Source organism: Anabas testudineus, chromosome 13 (genome assembly GCF_900324465.2).
Source record: "Anabas testudineus chromosome 13, fAnaTes1.2, whole genome shotgun sequence".
NCBI classification, from domain to species: domain Eukaryota; kingdom Metazoa; phylum Chordata; class Actinopteri; order Anabantiformes; family Anabantidae; genus Anabas; species Anabas testudineus.
The window spans coordinates 7,441,124-7,462,480 of record NC_046622.1 but is presented as its reverse complement, the minus strand read 5'-3'; the positions used below and the strand labels follow the sequence as shown (position 1 = coordinate 7,462,480).

Below are 21,357 nucleotides of genomic sequence, written 5' to 3'. Positions count from 1 at the left end.
TTAAGTTTGTACTAAGTATTAAAATGTGATTAATTCATGTAAAACTAACACCACCCAGACGATAAACAGAGCTAAAAAAAATAATGCTAGTGTACACAATGAAAAATTTTAACAAACAATTTACACATATTTGAAATGATTTATTTAATATTTCCATGGAATGGTAGACAACACATAAGTCTTCAAGCTGCAAATTAAAAAAAAAAAAATCTAAGGAAGAGTTTCATCAAAAGGCTTCACATAGTTTCACATGAACATTAAACAGAAGAAATTATGTTTTTATTAAATGGTGGTTTGTTACCTGCAGCACAAGGATCTAAATATTCAGTCTCAGCTTGGTCACCTGAGAGAAAAACAAAAGGAAAAAGCCTAAATACAACAAATAGAGAAAGAACACAAAACAAAAGTGTCATAACCTTTGTATTTAATGCACAATACATGCTCTGGTTCTAAGGAGTTGATTTCAATGTGTTTTAGGATCCTGTCTGATATTAAAAACCAAAACCATCGTAATTGTACACCTGTTTTAATCTAGTTTTATTTCACCAGCCATAGTAGACTAAAGATAAGGGAGTTGTAAGACCTAGAAAACTATTTTTGGGGTTTATGTGAGAGGTTTTACTTGGCTGGTAGTAGTCATAGATCTTAACCACAGCTGGCTTCAGGTTCTGCACCGGGATGTTCTGTAGCACGTCCAAGTAGTGGTGGATTTTGATGTCTTTTGGTAACTGTTGGTAAAAAAAAACATGTCAGACAACACACTCTTTATGAAGATAATTATCTATAGTTCTCCTCTGTAAATATCCCTCACCTCTTGTATGTACACCAGAACATGATCTTCTTTTTGATCGACACGATCCACCAGAGAAGCAACTTTGAGCTGTGAGCAGATGATATTCAACCAGATTGTTCAGGAACAACAGATGAAACCTACAGCTGAGCTGAAGAGTTTTCTAAAAACTCACCTTCTTCAGAGATTCCAGATCTGGAACAAACCCAGAGAGCATTTTGACATCTAGGATCACCATGTTTGTGCTTTTCTCCTTTCCACTGTATCTGCAGTTGGACCATTAAAGCATGAGGTTCCTTTAAACTTAACAACACCTTGTCGGCTGTAAACATTCCTAATACGTTCAACAGTAATTTGGTAGCTACATGTAGATGAAATGTCCAGGATTCAGTATTCCTCCATAACTGAAGGTTGATCTGCTCATTCATTACTTACAAGTAGCTGAACTTTAGAGTGAGTTTAGGTCTTCTGTGAGATTTGCTGGTGCAGGTTCCTGCAGTTTCAACTTGTATACTGAGCGTGGAGACTTCAGCAGGAGTGGGGATGTTGTAGTGAAGAGACATCTGGTAAACAGGTTTACACGTTATAGGTTATTTATAGGGCTGGAATACAATATATAATATACAACAATTTGATTTTAATTGCACTATTAACAAGCCTAAAAATGTCCACTGTTTTAAACATACAACACCAACACTGAGGCTTAAACAACATGTAAAAAGCACATTGTGCAACACATGTAACTGCAGTGTAGATACAAATGTCACCACTAGAGGGGCATGTAAACAAATGTAAACAGTCTGTAGAATGACAGGGACCAAATAATATGAAGAATGGAAGGAACAGGCCTGACGACAACACTTTAACCCAAACCTCCACCCATCAGTACGTCTACTGACCTGTACTGAAGCACATGCAGTGCCCTTCACCTCCAGACTGTACTTCCCTGTAGTGTCCTGCAGCGTCTTCTCCTGGTAGAGCAGTTTGTTCTTCTGGTTCACATCAAATGTCAGCTGACCACTGGGAGACTGGACCGTCACAGTGCTTGAACCCTGAGGACTGAACACCAGAGTGGAGTAGAGAGCCAGAGCCTGGAGAGCCACCACGGTGTCCTGTAACACACAAAGACTTATTACAACAAGTTGTCATGATGGCTGCTAATATGAAAATATCTTTGATTTCCAGTCACCACTACTCTCAACAATATCTCTAAGGTGTTTTCCAGATCTGATGCACAGTGTCTCAGCCAGCAAAGGTTGGATATGCCCATAAAACTGTGCACATTTCAGTCTTGTCTGGTGTAGTGTTGGCACTAAAAGTGGTGTGAAAATGTTGAGCAAACACTGCATTGATTATGGTGTATGCTGTATCTGCAGCCAGAAAAGTGCTCGAGGACGTGCTTGTATCAACAGTTGTCGGCTATTTGGTTGTACCTGTGTGGAGGAGAAGCCTCCGTAATAGTTCTGCTGCCCCGTCAGCCATTTGACGATGCGGGAGCTGTAGATCAGTTCTTCACCTGTTGGTGAGGCACTGAGTTTGGCGAGTAGAACATAGGAGCTGATCTCCACAGAGAGAGAGGCTGAAGTTTCTGCTGCAGTCTGAGACCAGTGGAATAACCCTCCTAAAAACAACAACAGCAAACAGGCACAATCAAACGACACTGACAGTAATAAAGTTAGAATCATTTATTTTTAAGATGATGACTCACCTTGTTTTGATGCAACTGTGTCCAGGTGCTGCAGAAGGTGACCACGAGTCTCCATGTCTCCTGCCAGGGTGAAGACGTACGCCAGCAGAGCTGTAGTATAGGTGTTACTGAGGTCACTGATGGACTCTTTGAGGCACGACAGACTCTTTGTTATCACTGGACTCTGGAACAGATAAAACCATATTTTCATAAGCAAACAAATATTGTAATCACTCTTGTTATAATACAGGTTAAACCAGAGGATGATATGTTGTTAATCTAAAACATTGTTCAGGAAATATGTGATAACTGTCACGATCACTCCTCTTCCTGTTAGTGTATCACTGAACTTCTGGTCTGCACGAGAGCTTATAAAGTGCTAACTGAATAAAAGGGAAGTGTATGTATTCCATTACATTTGAATATAACCAATATAATATGACTATGACTGAAAGAGTACATAACATTTAGAATAGAGTAAGTTTGATACTACTAGTTTAATACTTTAATACTTGGTAAAGTCATTTAGGAAATAAACAAGTTTGTGTACTTGTATGTGAGGGGAGAAGACAGGTTAACATGTTGTTATTAAGGACAAATGAAAATTAATGGAAAGTTGAGCAACTTTGAAAGTCCTTTCTTTTAGAAGTGTTTGCTCGCTCTTTTGGTAGTGATTATCTGTTGATACTTAAAGTACATTTTGCTGCAATTAATAACTTACTATTATCAGTTTTATCACTCAAAGTTTTGTATATTATAAATATCATAAAAGTAGGTGATGTAACGCTGACAATTATAATTAATTGGGTGTAACGCTCCAAATAACTGCAGGGAAAATATAATGAAAACATACCACATGAGATATTTGCATCTGAGTAAACTCTGCTGAGATGTTCATCTCCAAGAAAGCAGCAGTGATGTAAGCACTGAGAGTCACTTCATCAGACACACCACCCTGTAGAGGGGGAGAACCAATCAGACATTATCTAACACGGGGAGCGAGTATTATTTATTACTGCACTGTGAATGACAGGGTGCTGATGGTGTATTTGATTTATTCACAACCATTCTGATGTGTATTTTCAATTCTTACCTTCATTCTGTTGTGAAAAAGTTTTCCTATCATTTTGAAACAGCCATTTCCCTGTTGTATGCTTTTCAGCCAGGAAAAAGAGGCTTTCATCACTTCTGGGTCAATGTAGATAAAAGAACGTGCTTTGACAAAGGTTCTCAGCACAAAACCAGTCAACCTGAGGATACAGTGAGCGCATTAAAACCCCTTAAAACACATCTTGTTCTTCCAGCTTCTTCTTATGTCCACAATTATGCAAAACCTCACAGAAAGAGGCACAAGCTGAGGCTAAAGGAACATAACACTCTCAATTCTGGCTGCTGCGATATTTCAAAAATCACTGCAGCCTCCTGTTCCAGCTGAGGCTTCACCAGAAATGAGCCACTTTAAGCAAACTGTGTATGGACTGTAAATTAAGTTGGCTCCACTTAAATATTTAGGTGCCTTTGTGTATTTTTTGCACTGATAGATGAAAGCTGACGATTCAGTTAGCTGTTTAGTATAGAACTAGTGACACCTAAAATCTGGGGGAGGGCAGGGGTTTCTCTTTTTTCAGGTTATTGCAACAGCCCTGTGTATCTGTGCACTGCAACGGAAATGAAGGATCAGTAATGTTCTGACGATGTTTGATGGAGAATATAAGAAAACACTGGAAATTCTCAGAAGCATCTTAATCAAACATGGTAAACACGGTCAAGATGATCTTGCTTGTGAGAATTGCACATTAAACATTCATTCAGTTCATGCACATTTGTGTTTGTTGTGCATTTGTTTTTTGGGCATCTAAAGTGGAGCAACTCCAAAAATGTTTAATAAAAACTGGTGTAAAACAGTAAAAAACATGTGTATACGATTCAGTAACGTTCTCACCAAGTGTTGCCTTCTCCTTGTCCAAATGCGCTGTAAGCCCCATCTCTGTGTTTGTAGTTCAGCTGTCTCTGGTAGCCTGAATAAAACATTTAGAACATGCTTATTCTCACTATGTATTAAAACATTTTTATATTAAGTTAATAATTTTATTATGTGTCAAATTTTATTAAATGTTATAAACACACACATTTTTGTTTATAGTGCATCCAAAAAGTAGCTTGACTTTTTCCACATTTTGTTATGTTACAGTCTTTTTCCAAAATGGATTTAGCTTATTAAAATAAAAAACAAACCACATTTACATAAGTATTCACAGCTTTCACTCAATACTAGCACCAATTTCAGCCTCAAATCTCTTTGAGTATGATGCTACAAGCCTGGCATGCTTATTTTATGGGTATTTCCTTCCATTCTTCATTGCAGTTCTTCTCTAGCTCCATCAAGTTGGTTTGAACCTTGGTCTACAGCCAATTTTTAGATCTATCCAGAGATATTCAATTGTGTCTGGGCTCTGGCTGGACCACTAATGGACATTCACAGTGTGGTTTTTTTGGCTGTGTGCCTTGGGTTGTCGTCCTGTTGAAAGATGACTAGTCTCCCCTTTGCTAAAAAGCATCCCCACAGCATGACGCTGTCACCACCGTGCTTCACTGTAGGGAAGATGTTGGCCAGTTCCTGAGCGCTGCCTGGTTTCCTCCAGACACAACACTTGGAATTCAGGCCAAAGCGTTTTAATTTTTAATTTTTAATAAATTTGCTAAGATTTTAAACAAACTTCTTTCATTTAACATGATGGGGTATTTTGCAGAAATTTGAGGAACAATTTGAAGACCTCTTGTCCTCTGTTTGCACATCATGAATGACCTAATTACATATTGCCATGCCCATGTAGGTTAAATAATAAATGTACTTGTAAAAGCTGCTACAAATTGATTTTTCAATCAAATTGTCTGGTTGGGTTGGTTTCTGTTTCATCAAAATCAAGCTTCAACAGACTGACCACTAATGAGGAAGTTTGTGGCCTTTTCACTGATGGCTGGTGTCAGCTGCTTTGTGCTCCTCAGGTACTGGAGAATGTAGATGTTGGGAGCTAAAAGTGCCATGTTCTGCTCCCCACATCCATGTGGCATACGCAACAGTCCGTCCAGGTTCTGCAGGGCTCGGCCCAGGATGTCACCTGCACAAAAAAAATTACATTCTTAAAAGTAAACAACAGAATAGCCTGACATTTATTTCTAAATGCATTTGGATACATACATTTTTCTTTGAGTAAAAGAAATGTCATGTAGTGTTATGGAGGTGCAATGCTAAATCAGTGGAGCACTAGTAACCATATTTTAATCATAGTGCTAACAAACCAGAAAGGCCTTTTTTTAAGTCTTTATGTCCTGCAAAAACCCAAGATATGACCTTTAAGTCTCATAAAGGCCATTTTATTTTACCCAGAACAGATACTGAAGCACGTGCAGATCCATCAATCACATTCTCAGGCAGCTGTATGTCTACATCCTCACTCAAAGCCTTTCCTGTGTATAATCAGAAATCAATCACATTAAAGACACAATAAATCAGAACTAAACTAAGTATTAACTTAAAAATAAATGTTTTGACTTTAATCCAACCTTTAGGACAGAGGAACCAGCTGTAAGTTTGTGCCATCTCTGTTCCTTCAGGCTACGAGGGAAGAAGATGTAAATTATGTGAGTTCCAGAGTTTTGTAACATTGGTAAAAAATCTTAATTTTGATTTCAACCTTTGTGTTGTCATGTTGTTCAGGCACCAACCTTAACAATAAGAGATTGTGTGACCATGTCGATACGTCCTCTGTCTGGCATGCTCACAACCTCATTGCCACATAAATCCTGGGATGCCACAGCCTCAGCAGTCACAGACACATTCACAGTCCCTAAAAAGATCAACAACCACCCGAATATTCCAACCAAACAAATTAACATGATTGTTTTATGCAAATAGAAATAAGGAAATAAAATTGTAATACAATAGACAATATTTAATTTAATTACATTTTATACATTTTTTTTTTCAAATTGGGTTTTCATTTTTTTGTCAACAATCGGCAACTTAATCAATTAAGCCTGTCATTCATAACTATTTATTTCTTGTTATTGATGTCTTGGTTCCTAAACTGAGAAAATTTCACTAGTTTTATCACACCTAAGGCTAAGGGGTTCATGCTCCAGCGGAGGGTCTTGCGCTCATTGCCACACAAACAAGATGTATACTGGTCACCAGATAGAGGCGTGAGGGTGTATTGCAAGGAGGGTTCCGGAGTCACGGTGACCTGTTAAAAATAGACACCAATAGAAATGGTGCACTGAAAAAATATAAAATCTATAATATTAAAAACAAAAACAAAAACAAAAAAACAGCCAAAATAAGCTTGGTCTCCCAAGGGTCATGATATAATGACACCGCTATTGACACTAGTATGTTGTAGGCAACGTACAATCAATCTGCCACTTAAAACCATTTTTTGTGTTAAACCACTGATTACCATGATGCAGCTGGTCAGGTAGTTAAAGATGGTCGCCTTCAGTTCAAACTGCTCTCCCCGAATGATGGAGTAAGGTAGGGTCAGCTCAATAAAGAAAGGCTGAAAGACTGTAAGATTTTGCCGAGGAGCCAAACTAAAACCTTGAGGGGACAAACAGAAAGCCTCCGTCTCCCAGGTGGTGATGGTGTCTGGGACAGTGACAGACAGGTTCTGCATTCCAGATTCTCTGCATCAACAGAGGCACATAAACATAGTTGCTGTAAACAACCTCCTGCTGCTATAAAAGAGGTTGAGCTTAAACTAAAGTGGTAAAGTTTAGGGCTATAAATGGAAAGAATTTGTTACAAAATGGTAAAAAAAAAGGGCTGAGGAAAACTGCAGACAGTAAGCTGTTTCTAATTACACCTTAAAGAAGTTAATTTGAAAAAAATGATTAGCTTCAATGTTGATGGTTTCAGACTCATCTTATATATTCATGACATTTCAAGTTACATTACAGGTTTGTTTCTCTATCTCTTTACCCTTGTCTCTATAGTGAAATGCTTTAAAAGATAATGTCTTATATGAACATTGTAAAAAAATAATCACAGTTAAGCACAAAGGGTGAAACATTTTTGTATAAGTTTAATATAATATCATGTAAGAAAACTTGTGACAGAAGCTCACCCAACTGCAACCAGGTCCCATATCCAAGTCTCAGGGAAAAATGTGCGCACTGTCTTTACTGGTGGATAGTCAAGTGAACCCACTCTACCACGCTGCCCTTCTCTCCCTATGAAACCAGGTCCAGGACAGACAGTTCCATTTTGAAAAACCAAAAAGACACAACATGATAATCTATCAGAGGTGAACACCAACAATGGTAAATTGATTAGAATGGAAAATTTTAAACTTCTAACATGATACAGCAAAAAGAAAAATCACAAGGTTTACAGTGGTAATATCTTCCTTGATATACGACGCATTTAGGTTTTTCAAAGAACACATTTGTTGCCATCTTCAGACCTATTTTCTGAAATATAGAAAAACATCAACACTTGTCAGCACATACTTAAATGTTTCTTTACATACTTTATGTTGTATAATAATAATAAATTGATGAAGAATTACCTTTAAAATTGAATGAGCATCATCATCCATATAATCTCCGTAGTCTGGAAAAATGAATCTTTTTGGTCTCACATCCATGCATCTATTTTCATCCTCTACTGAATTATAAGGGGGTCTCCTAGCAGCCAACAATCTGAATATCTGAAAATATGTTAAGGTTCACAGCACACAGTGTAATTGTAAACATTAAGCAAACATACCCTTTGAGCCCAGGTTTTGCGCTACCATTACTTGTTATGCCCATATTAAGTTCAAGTACACTCACTCTGCTTACTCTGCTCTCTTCCTGATCTAAATACCTTAAATAATCCACCTGTGCTCCAGCCTTTCAATTAGATTTGCGAGTCTCCTGTCCCTTGCCAGATTGTGGTGTTTTGCTCACCAGAAACCACTCTCCAGTCATCTGAACCTAACTAGCTTGGATCATGAACCCAACCTTGGACCTGATCTTGACCCATGCCTTTTGCCTACACCTAGGGATTTGTAAGCCTGCCTCGTCTCCAATTCTGACTTCTGATCTGTTCTCTGACTCTGCCCTTTGGATTTCGGACTGTGAACCTGTTACTGTCTCTCTGACTCTCTGCTATTTACTTCTGAATCTGATTCTGGATTTTGGATCTGTCTTTATTGGAATGTGAATGACACAGACTGGTTTTTGAATATTGTTTGCTCAGACTGTTTGTCCCTCTTTCCACGAAACATCTACATTCCCCCCATAAAGTAACTCTCCCATTGACCACAGAACTAGATATCCTCCCCTCGCTCCAAATGCTTGTCTCCAACCTCTTCCTGGATGACTACTACCATTGTCCAAATCTTCGCCTTCATACTCCTCTGATCACGTCACTTCCTGACTCTGCCCAGATTCAGTTTCAGCTCAGTTTCTCCAGGCACCCCGTACCCCACCTTACCGTGAGTCTTTCGCCCTTGTCATCAGACTTTTGCCCACTCTCCAGATCACTCATTTAACTGTCCTTCTTGTTTAGACCCATTTGCCCACCAGAAGAAGTTCCCCAGTTCAAGTGCCCGACCAGATTCCACTACCTGTACCCCACGACGCCACCATCTACCTTAAACTCTTTTGTACTAACCCCCTATTAGTTGTCTTTGTGAACCTGACTTGTCAAAACTTTCAAAACATGATTCTCCATCAGGCTTAAAACTTAAACTAGGACACACAGATTTTAAATTACATTGATCCATTAATCATTGCATTTACCAAAAGCAATATAATACATTAATTAGGATTAAATTTCTACTGATGTTGTGGGTATTAGTTGGTTACAACAGTTACCTTGTCTGCATTCAGTCTGTTCCGTGGCTCCATGATGAAGACACTCTGGTCAACAACACTCACACCGCACAGTGAGTCTGACTCAGACATCACCTGCATAGTGAGTTTCTCTCCTGGAACAGCTGAGGATGGAGAAAACCTCAACGACACCTGACACAGAAAGACGCACGCACTAAACGTTTCATTGTGACTAATGTGTATCTAACTTATTATTGATATACTGTATATATATATCAACAATATATCTATAATAATATTCTTAATATTATTATAGATATTTTAATAGCTGGCTAGTGTACCAGCTTCTATAAAATGTTCCACAGTACTGACTACTGGGAGCCCCTGAGAGTGATTAGTGAGATTGATCTTAGGAAATGTCAAAAGACAAAAAACTAATCTGAAAAAATATTAGGTTCCCAGAATTGCAGTAAGCTGGTCATGATCATATAGAGCACAATGTAGAAATACAAGCTTCGGCCTGACATTATGCTGTAAGATGTTTTGATGATTTGGGAATTAAATCTGTTTTGAAAATATGAAAAAGACATTATTCAGCAAATCTTTTTGTTGTTCTGACCTTGTTACTGTAGCATTCCTCAGTGGAGAACTGAGCACTGCTGGCAATCACAATCTCAGAGGGAAGGACAGCATAAGCCAAGAGGACAAAGTCTGGTGCCATTTCTGGTGACACTTTTACTTTTACGGACAGCTCGCCCTCAGTAACTGAAACAACAAAACCAACTGTTCTGAACAAAAATACTGTTAGGTTAGACACAGCAGAAAGAAACCGAGCTTCATGGACAGACGTCAGTTGTAAAACTTACGATTTTACCTGGTTTATGTTGCACTTCAGCCTTTATAAATCCTTGCATGACAATGGCGCCTCTGGATATGACCTGAAGAGTTTGAGAACAAATGACACAAACAATAATGATGAATTGTTTTTTGGCATCTGTCTGTGTTTTGTTGTCATAAAAATATTTGTATTGTACACTAACTTCACCGAGCATTTACCAAATAGATCACATCCACGTGTCCCGGTTCCTCTTCAACTGTAGTGTATTGAATGAATATGTCCTCCTCTTTGTTGCAAGAAAGTGGTTTATCCTTCTTCTTAACATCCAGGGAACTGATAGTCTTAGTATCACGAGGCCTGTCAACCTCAGGAGGAACCTGAGCCAGAGATGGTTCTGAAAGTCTGTGAATTGCAGTCTGATAGTATAGAGTTTCATCCGTATAGAGCGTTGGCAGGTGAATTTCGGCCAACTAAAACGTAGAAAAAAAAACTTTAGGTTAATCCCTGGCCACTGAGCTAGAGGCAAACCTTAGAAAAAAGAGCATGCTTGTTTGCATAAGATACTGATACTACAAAAAAAAATCTGCATAACTGAAGATACATTTTTGTTGAAAGCCATGAAAAATGGTTTGATAGGTAATAGACTGGACCTTAACAGGAGAGGAGTGCTTGGATTTTTTTTTTTAATTCCTCTGAAATAAATAGTTTAAAGAGACCTCGGACCCATGAACACATTCCATGTGCAACAACCTCAACTTCTGAAAAAACTCTCAGCATCACAAATATCAAACTCCTCCACAGTTCAAAGTACACAGTCAGACACAGGACACTGACCTATCACTGCAAAATCTAAACTTATCAAGCAACAAAGAAGAGTCAAAAAGCAAAGGAAACTATATTTTGACTAAATAACCATGAAATATAAAGTAGAGGTTGCTCAGGTTATAACAAGTGGGAATTCTTAGTAGTTGACAGACTACGGATGACACTTAGTCAGACAACAGACAATATATGATCCATTGACCATCACTCTTAAGGGAAACAGGCAAAGTAGTAACTAGAAAAATTATAATAAACTCAGTCATTTATAGAGTAATTTATATGACTCTAGGTGCATGTAGAGCTGTATGGTCCATTTAAAGTTTGTGCTCAAAACGAAGTATTGCTGAGTCTTAAGGACCCAATGCCTGCTTAGACTCGGTCCAAACACCACCAACACTTGCAGGAGTCATGGGCAAACTCAGAAGTTTCTCTTCTTCCTTCAGGATCTGAACAAAATGTGGATTTATTTTTGACGAAGAGGTCAAGTAAATGTGTGTGTATATTAAGTTCCAACCAGTTTGTGGATGCTGGATGAATTTCAGGACTTAAACTTAAAGATGGACTGATTCTGATTTCAAGCCGCAACTGTTACTAACCAAGAAGGATTTATCCTGTTTGTTTTATCGTCTAGTATTCTGTTGACATTTTATATACAGTTATTGTAGTCTTTTCCTGTCTGCATTTAAAGAAACCTTTGTATTTATTTATATATAATTTAGTTTTCCTGTTTTTTTTTTTATTATAATTTACATTTTAACCACTTTGATATATATTTAACTACTTAATACTCAATTACTACATAATAATTAATTTTATGTATTTAATATAAACTGTATAATAAATTGTACTACTATTTCTGACTTGTGGACTAAACCTTAAACCTTAAAAGCAAATTCTGGGGACTTCAGAGACCTGAAAGGATATAATATGGGCATTTTGGTAAAACTTATTTAACCAACAAAATCAACTATCCACAAAACTAGAACATATAGTCCTGCCCCAACGTCTGTCACTTGAAGTCACATCTTGGGAAGGTGCTTAGGCCAATTTAGCTAGTAAATGGCAGCATAATTAGAATTTAGGTCTTGAGGTTTTGGTTATTAGTGTCATATTCATGAAAGACATATAAGACGGATGCATTGAATTACAAGCGGTGGTCTTACTTACATGCAGATAGATGTCCCGGTCGAAGTTAGTTGTGTTTAATGAAAACGTTGCAACACCCTCACTGTCAGTGACCATATGTATTATCCTTGTGCCAGAATTGACTGATATGTAGAGAGACATATCAGGAACAGGTCTATTATCGTAGTAAACTGCTTTAACCTGTTGTATCAATGAGAATACACATGGTTTGAGTTATATTGTGCATACAACAAAACAAAAAAACTGAAAACCATATTTTGCACTTACCTTCCCCTCTACATTAGATCCTTTGTGATAGACTGAAGGCGTGTCAATAAAGGAAAGAGTTCCAAATTGATAAGAAAGCCTAATGCTTTTTTCTTGTGAAAATGAAACACCTGGAAGACAAGGCTTACTGTTACTGCCCTGGTTTCAGTTTCGCACATCATTTAAATAAATTAAATCATCTTTTTACAAAGACAAAAAGACTTGCCAGTCCCCTCCTCTTCCACTCGAGCAGAGAATGTGTTCTGTCCATATTTTCGTGCTAATGGTAATAATTTTGGGTAGGACATCTTAAAAGAGGCACAGCCTTTGCGGTTTGTCTGTAGGATAATAGGCGTGTTATCACCAATTTGTTGTAAATGATTCTGGTAACTTAAGAAAAAAAAAAAAATAGAAGCAACATAAACGAGGGAGAGAGCGAGTTTGTCAGCCCTTTGTCAGCCCATGGGCTATAATAGTCACAACCAATGTTTTTTTTAAAGGAGGTCAAATATATCATAAGCAAACTGTGTGGGCAGATGAGGCCTATCTCTGTAACCGTATTGTTTCAGTGTGATGCTGACTGCAGCTGTACCTGCTTTGTCTCCTTGTAGCATGATGTAAGATCACCAGGTGGACACAACTGAACTTCCACACTGCCTGGCACAGACTGTCCATATGTATAACTGATTAGACAGAGATAAAAATAAAAACAACAACCAATAATTGGTGTGTTGAAATGGACTAATTTACACATCAAACTGAGTTTTTTATTGTGTAATTATTTTGTCATTTGTTCGGAAAGATACTTACGTTGCACATACTTCAGCATTTAAGTCCTCTCCCATTCTTATTGCATTTGATACATTGAGTTTTACACTGAATTTAGGCAAAACTGGGACAACACACTGTTAGTGTTAGCATTTCTGCACAATTTCAAAACACAGGTGGTAGAAACTGAACCATTACCTACCATACTTCTCCACCTTGAAGCTGTGAACTGTTTTCTTACTGCCAGCTACTGCATTAACGTAGTAGGTTCCTTCTTGAGCCTCAGAGTTCAACGAGTAAGAAAGCTGCAGTATTGTACCATTTGACGTGATGTATTCCCATCGGCCAATCGTGTTTGTGTTAGCATCCTGTTCAACAAAAAATGTATTTATTTATTACTGCATTAGAATTGATCTTGTGTCTTCTTTGTGAATGTAGTACATTTTAATCTAATATTATATGTGAGTCTTACCTTAATTTCAATGCTATCATACTGCAAAAAAAAAAAAAAAAAGACAATGAGATGCTTGTTAAATTTGGTTTATATGTTCTTATTAAGACAAACTAGCATCACAAATAATGCTATTTAATAATAATAAGACCTTAAATTCAGCACTGTTAGGTTTATCTAAAAGGTGCTGCTTAAAATACACCTTTACCACAGATCATCACTATCACAGTAGTTTATGAATATCTCAAAGAAAGGAGAAGCAGTACAGAGACAAACACTCACCGTCTGATTCACAGATCTAAGCCTAGTGTTTAGTGTGATGACTCTGAAATGCACTAAAGAAAATACAAACAGATTTTAAGTTCCTGTGTTATTGATTTAGTTATCTCACTCATTTCATATACATATTGTAGTTACCTGTTTGTCCAGGCAGGTAGATTGGTTTGTCGGTTTGGATTACAGTCACTGGATCATAGACGCTGATCAGGACTTTCCGGACTTCTTTTGAGTAAAATGTGTCACCTTGTACCTTCACCTCAAAGTTTTGAATTACGTCCTTCTGCACTGAAGGAACCTGTGACAGAAAAAATACTTTATGTGCACGTGGTAAGAGAACCATTAACTCTTCAAATAAGATTGCAATCTTATATACATTAAGTAGGTTATTTATGTTAAGATTTGGACAAAATAGTTTGTACATTTCCGTTAAATATGAAAAACCCAGGTCTTGTAACTTGTTTCAGTTGTTTTCAGTTGGTTCAATAAAAGTAAAAAAACAACAACAACAAACTAATTAAACTGACCTGGACAAAAATGAAAATACCCTTAACCTAGTATTTTGTTGTTCTGACTGGGCAGCAAGTTTTGCTCCAGAATGTTTTGATAGTCTTGAGATTTCATTGTACCCTGCACAGATTTAAGAAACCCTGTGCCAGATGTAGTGAAACAGCCCCATTTCTTAACCAAGCCTCCAGCATGTTTCACAGTAGTTACAGTATTCTTGTTCATTTTTTTTGCATCTGTGAACACAGAGCAGATGTGACTTGCCAAAATGTTCCAGTTTTGTCTCATCTGTCCAAAGGACACTCTCCCAGGACCTTTGTGACTTGACAACATGCATTTTCTTGCTTTGAATGATTTGCAGCAGAGTCCTCCTCATTGATCTTCCATTAAGTCACTTTGACTCAAACAGCACCGGATGATGTGATCTGATGCTGATGTGCTTTGACACTGGAGTTCACCTCTAATCTCTATGGAAGTTATTCTGGGTTCTTTAGTTACCATTTGTTTTTTCTGCCTCTTTGATTTGTTATCAATTTTCCTTGTGTGGCCACGTCACTGCACAGTGTGAAGAAACCTATGATGCTAATTACAGGACACACGTTAGTTGTTGTCCCTATGGTCACATTTTTTTTTTCATATTTTCTAGTGGTACATATTATTTTTGTCCAGACACATTTCATTAATTTGTTTTTTTTTTAAATTCTGTTGAACCACAACTCAAATGCTTTGTCTAATTTTCATGAGTTAAATTTTTGTAAATTTTTATTTATTATTACTTTTGTCATTATTTCAGTGACCATTGTGGGTTTTTCTTTCTTTAACAGAAGGGTGCCAACAATTCTACCCACGTCTGCATGTGCTACAAAATCCTGTTGAGGATCAGTATCCAAAAACAATCAGATATTTTGCATGTCTGTTGAGCTGACCTGAAACTCAACACAGGTATGAAACTCTGTGTTGGACTTCTTCTTGAGGAGAGTTGTTCTGCTCTGCTCAGAGATTAAACTCACAGTCATGAGCAGAGTCTCACTGGGCTGCAGGAGACTCGCACAGAATTTAGTTTCAGCTCCAGCTTCAAGATACGTAGGAATGGCCACCATGTACTTTCTATAGACAAAAACAACCAAACATACACTGGATGTGATAGGAAAAAAATACACAGTAAATGTATGGATCACATAAATTACACAAAACACTACATGCCACTGTTTTTCCACACAGTACGGGTAAACTTACGGCTCTGCCTTCATCTCACTCACAAACATCCAACTCAAGCAGACAAATAGCGTCCATGTCCTCATGTTTATTCCACAAAGATCCATCACTGACTGATCTGAAACTTAGATTCACCATCTGTTAACAGTGGCAGAAGTTTACCCGCCTTTCACCCATATCCCACAAACACACTCATCAATAGGCGGTTTCTTTTGAACAATCATTAACAACAGTCAATGTTCTGATATCAGACATATCAAACGGTTAAGTATATTAATTACGCTGTTGTTTATAGGATCTTCTACAGTACCACAATTTGCTTCATGTCTAGGTTTGTAGACGGTCGTGATCTGAGTTATATTAAATTAGAATATGGAATTTTTGTGAGAAAAATCTAAGATCTAGTTGCTGAATAAACAAGAGTTTTGGCAATTGTCTATTCGCCACAGGGTCAGTGACTCCCAGTTACTCCTGGCTCCATGGCAAAGTGTTTCTATGGCCTTGACACTGAAACTGCCTGTTAGATGCCCAGCTGAAACGGAGACAGTAAACAACACCAGCGGTTTCTGGCTGGGATGGTATCTGTTATAATAGAATAGTCTTACAGAACCCTTGGACTTGTGGAGTGCATGAAATTATGTTCATTATGTGACGTGGCAGAAAAAAAACATTGTGTAGAAAAAAATACATTGGTGAAGTAGAAAAATGCAACAATATGTCTGGAAACCTCTGTCTTAAGCACTATAAATGAATTAGTTTATTTTTATGACTGATTAGTTCCCAACAGGAAATAAATAGACTCATGACAAGTTGCGGTTAAAGCATAGTTTATTTTTAGTATTTAAGTACATGTTGTTAGATCAAGAAAGGAGTGCTTAAATGTTGAAAGGCTAATTAATCATCTTAAAAACACAAAGCCTTAAAACCTTGTGAAACTGTTGATCTACAGCAAACAGAAGCTACTCTGGATGTGTGGCATTTCTATATCACATATGCAGCATAGTGATGCATGGTCTTTGTGATCATAATAAGCAGAGAGTTGAGATATGTGGAGGCGACACTTTCCTTTCGTTGTTACATTCCTGTTTGAAAAAACAACAAAAACAACAACAAAACAAAAGATCACTGACAAGCTCAGATATAAAACATTTCAACCCTGTCTTTCCCTTGTTGCTGCAGTTTAGTCGAAGCTCTGTGCATAGTGAGAGTGCTAGAAACGTTTTTATTTTTACTTACAGCATTGGTAAAGCCTGTTGACACGAGCAATGTCATTACTGCTTATATGTGTTGCACACCCCAGGGGAAGGTTGGGATTGGACTTGGCAGTGATGGTTGGCAACCCATTTTTGGAGAAGGCGTAGCTGGAAGGAAAAAAGCAAACACGGACCACCAGTACATTGTTATTTCAAAGTACATACTTCACTTCCCCAGAAATGTAAAATGTAATTTAATAATTATCCATTTCAATACACACAAACATGTAGAAAACACAGACTCACTTGGAGTATTGCATGACAGAGTTGAAGTCGTAGGGAGTACCCAGGTTGTTAGTCTGGACCTTCTCAAAGTTTGATTCCTCTTCTGCACAACAACAACAAATTATTTTGTATTTACTCTGAAATTCCTTCTTTTTTGTCCCATTTTGTAACTTCCTTTCTCAGTTAAATGCAGACACAATGTAAATCTGGCCAATCTGGTGTTAAATAACCACAATCAGTGTGTTGTCTTGTATCCCGCTTCTTTAGTCCTATACAAATGTATAGGACTAAAGAATGTCTATCTATCTACCAGCCTGACAGATCCATGATAAAGGTTGTAGGTTTAGAATGTTGCTTGCTTTGCAGGTCTTATTATGAAACTAAATCTCAGGAAAATCAATCAACCATGTTAAAGTGAATTTATAATTGTGGGCTGTTTATCAAGAGGTATAAGGTGAACTCTTGTGAGGTCAAATGAGGTCTTTTAAAAACCTTTGTGCGGGGACTTACTCGGCTCAATGTTCTCAAAGTGGATGTTGACGTATTCATCTCTGTCAGAGCGGTCCTGCTCATGGTGGAAACCAAGAGCATGGAGAACCTCATGCTGCACTGTACTAGTGTACACACAACCATTTTTCTCCAAGGAGACCTGCTGTTCTTTGCCTTGACGGCCCAGGTAAGACCAACACCTGTAACACACACACACACACACAGTGAGAGTGAAAATATATATCTAGAATCCATGCCTGTATTTTAATGTTAGTATAGTTTTGTGTGTGTGTGTGTGTGTGTGTGTGTGTGTGTGTGTGTGTGTGTGTGTGTATTCCTACCCATCATCAGAGAAAAAATGGATATAATCCTCCTGATCGTTTCTCCAGACAAAGCGAATGCAGGTTGACTCGTGGAAACTCACCAGAGCTCTGATGATGACGTCACTTTCTTCCGTGGCTGAAAGGATGGAAATCAGAATCAGTTGTAGTATCTCACGTTCACTTATGTCAAAATTATTCTAATTTTCCAATCTTTTGTCATTCAATTTAGTAAATCTAGTACAGTAAAACAAGTCTCAGATAACAAATCGTATCCTCATCTTTTGTGTTTTTCATATTTTAAATCAATGGTGTAAAACAAAATTTAACATTACTTTTTTTCTCCTAAAAATGTTAAATTTTAAATCAGTATTTAATCCAACATAAATACACAATGAAAATGTTTCTAACTGCACTGTAATCACAACTAAGTTTATCAACTGCTAATCAGTTATTAAATTAAATAATAAATTAAATACTCAGCTATTTAATAAACTTACTGAAGTCAGAGGAGATTTTAATCGGCACATAGACGTATGGTCCAGTTTTGGGCCACTTGCAGCCTTTGGCCGTGCAGGGGTCCGCATTTCTCTTCATACTTGGCATAATGTCACCGTGTGTCAGAAATTTGGCTGCAGAACAACAAAACTTTATGAATATTTAAACAGAAGGGTCAATATCAACAAATTGTTCAGTTATCTTTCTGGTCAGAGATTAGTTATTGCTTCTGTAAACTCTTTGAAAAACAACAACATTTTTAAATTGCTTGTTTTAACTGAACACAAAGTATTTTTCTATTTTCATCATGTATTCATGTTTTAGCCAGAGGAATTTCCTGCAACTAGCATGTTCACTCACTTATGTTGGCATTTGCCCTGGCAATAATTTCAGAGGCACCCAAATTCTCATCTGAAGACAAAGAGAGATAACTTGTTAACATGTAAATTATCAACATGCAGAATTGAGAGGAACAGAAATGATCAGTTACCTCCAGTTGAGAGAACTTTCCCAAACTGTAGGTGTTTACCTGCAACCTGCAGCAAAAGATGCACATTTAAAATCTGTAATCATTTTGACGAGCTCAGAGTATTGATTTGATTACTCTACTGAGTAATTGCAATAATTATGCAATCAAATCATGTTTTCTACATTTTCTTTTATTTAAAATCTCTGAATGGGCCAAACACAAAGGTTTATGTGAAGATGACATTTTTAAAAAGAACATGGACAGTAGACACAGTTAAACATCATAAGTGAATCATAAAAACCTACCATAAAAATGGGTGAAAACAAAACAAGGACAATGAAAACCAGACTCATGATGCTGATCTTCTCCAAATAAACATAAAACATCTGTGAAAAACATTTGATTATTAGGACACATAAGTCCAACATATAAAGTAAGTGCAAATTACAATAAAATCAAAATAAAACTAGCAAGATGGAAATCATGAGTTTACCTGTTGTAGCAGGACTCGGATGCTGGACACAGCAAGTGCTCTGCTCCTCACATTTATAGGCTGCTCACACCAATTGTAGCTGATGTTTGACCAATGTCTGTCAACATTAATGTTCATGTGAAACTGTAAAAAACAATCAGCAGAACAATGTCACAATTACTTTCAAAGAAAGACCCGACAAAGTGAAACTAACCAGTGGAGGAAATATTCACACCCTAGTTAATACATCAGGCACTTTTTAATCGGCACCTCGCAGTCAAAATCCCTGAACAGAACCTAAATAGAGTAAATCAAGTTCTGTGACGGTTGACGGTGATGTCTCTTACCCCTCATCTGTGTTTTTAGGTTTTCATTCGCAGCTCTTTTCTCATCTTTTTTTTTTTTCCCTGAACCTGTTCATTCTGTGTATGTCGCTTAGTCATGTGTATGTCCTTCTTTTTTTTTTTTGGCATATTCCAAATTCTTGTAATGGAGATGCAGAATGTGCAATGCATCTTATTGATTTTCCTGATGTCCTTAGATTGGCTTCTCCACCATAGACAGCCCCCTGGTCTCCATGATGATTTACCCATTTTAACAACAATATAGTCTTAACAGGTAAAACTTTTAAAAATTAATCTCACAAGTCACACCTGGGCAACGAGGAAGTAAAAATGAAGTCAATTCTTTAATCAAAGTGGTGAATATGAACACGTTTCCTCTGCTTTTATTCACGTTGTTGCCTTCTGACACTGTAGTAGGAGCTGTGAACCAATCTATGGCAGCACACAGTTAGGCTGTAGATGTTGTACAAGAAGAAAGCAGGCAGAGCCAAAGGTTTCTGTATGTAAACCTTGCACAGTGACTTTTTTGGCCTTCGGACATAAATTGGTTGTTTTATTATTGGTGTGTGTTTGAAAGAGGTGAAAAATAAAAGGTTTGGGTCAGGGTTCCCTTCAACTAATGAGCCAGTAATCAATCAGGAGTCACACACTAGCGTGACACAGAGACTCAAGAACTCAATCACCAGGCTGGTGCATGTACTGAATACAATTCATCCAAAACTACTTTAGTAAAAGCACATTTTAAAAATATCAACCTGAAATTATACATAATATGGCCTATTTAAGAAATAGTGGATGACTTACAACAGAGCAGGCCAACCCTGGTAGTTGAGGGTCACTGTACTGCTTTATTCTAACTGTAAGCTGTAAGTGCAGGATAGTGGCCCTTGAGGACTGAAATGACCCACTCTAAACTTTCAATGTCAGGATGTTTGTAGTGCCGTCAGAACTGTTTTCTTAAGCTTTGCTTGCTTTGTTTGGACAGAAACTATTTCCAATATAGGGTAAACTGGAGAAAATAATAATAATTTTTCCGAGAATACCACTATAAAGCACTTATTGTTAAAACCACAGTACATAAAAATATAGCCAAATGATTAGGAAGAAAATTAGGGCTGACACCATCAACATAATGTGGACACTGATTCTCAGAACTGCTGTGGTGATAGTGTATAGCTAGGATCCTTTTCTGAGGAAGGGAAGTCAGGTTTTCACCGTCAACCCATTGCAGACTACAAAGTGGCGTCACAAGTCGACTTCAGAGGTTCATTATTCTGCCAGAAAGTTGCTAATCTTGTAATGTTTATACATAGAAAACAGTTAACACCAACTTCTTATAAAATATAACAATTAAGCAATGAAATGGCTGATAAACAATATGAACTCCCAAACACCTGGACATGATTATTTTCTGTTGGACTGGTTAAAATGTTCTCTGATTGACTATGTGTGTATCACAAAACATGGTTGATACACCTTTGGTGTAGATATGTGATGCTTTAAGGCAGTGGTCCCCAACCTCTGGGCCTATGTCAGTGGGTCTATTTATACCAGGCTGCACAGAAAGAATACATAACTTACATTATTTCCTTTTTATTTATTATTTGATTCTGAACAATGTTTTATTTTGGAAAATTACCATATTCTCTTCTCTACATCTGTCTATGACTCACTCTTGATGCCTCGGTCACATGTTTTACCTAGATTCTCTACATTCTTAAA

At 37.4% G+C, this 21,357-nt stretch overlaps 2 protein-coding genes across 2 annotated transcripts; both read right to left on the bottom strand.

Moving 5' to 3' along the window:
• Window positions 1-134: 134 nt before the first annotated feature.
• Window positions 135-15,704, bottom strand: LOC113148123 (alpha-2-macroglobulin-like). The gene is made up of 36 exons (XM_026339634.1): window positions 15,587-15,704; window positions 15,277-15,457; window positions 13,985-14,141; window positions 13,850-13,902; window positions 13,589-13,609; window positions 13,319-13,484; window positions 13,159-13,240; window positions 12,941-13,031; window positions 12,575-12,686; window positions 12,370-12,479; window positions 12,124-12,282; window positions 10,353-10,604; window positions 10,171-10,234; window positions 9,916-10,061; window positions 9,339-9,488; window positions 8,045-8,185; window positions 7,868-7,946; window positions 7,601-7,706; window positions 6,935-7,160; window positions 6,595-6,721; window positions 6,204-6,325; window positions 6,042-6,093; window positions 5,862-5,945; window positions 5,420-5,596; window positions 4,420-4,495; window positions 3,571-3,727; window positions 3,331-3,432; window positions 2,499-2,661; window positions 2,224-2,411; window positions 1,690-1,902; window positions 1,226-1,353; window positions 966-1,056; window positions 812-880; window positions 623-728; window positions 302-343; window positions 135-187 (listed from the first exon to the last, which is right to left on the bottom strand). Exons 1-36 carry the CDS (start codon window positions 15,670-15,672, stop codon window positions 183-185), a joined length of 4,284 nt encoding a protein of 1,427 aa, XP_026195419.1. The 5' UTR covers window positions 15,673-15,704; the 3' UTR covers window positions 135-182.
• A 682-nt stretch (window positions 15,705-16,386) lies between these two features.
• On the bottom strand, window positions 16,387-19,135 carry LOC113148132 (high choriolytic enzyme 1-like). The gene is made up of 9 exons (XM_026339646.1): window positions 19,125-19,135; window positions 18,841-18,886; window positions 18,711-18,761; window positions 18,353-18,484; window positions 17,874-17,991; window positions 17,554-17,732; window positions 17,065-17,146; window positions 16,802-16,926; window positions 16,387-16,647 (listed from the first exon to the last, which is right to left on the bottom strand). Coding segments are annotated over exons 1-9 (738 nt in total). The 5' UTR covers window positions 19,128-19,135; the 3' UTR covers window positions 16,387-16,645.
• Window positions 19,136-21,357: the final 2,222 nt, after the last annotated feature.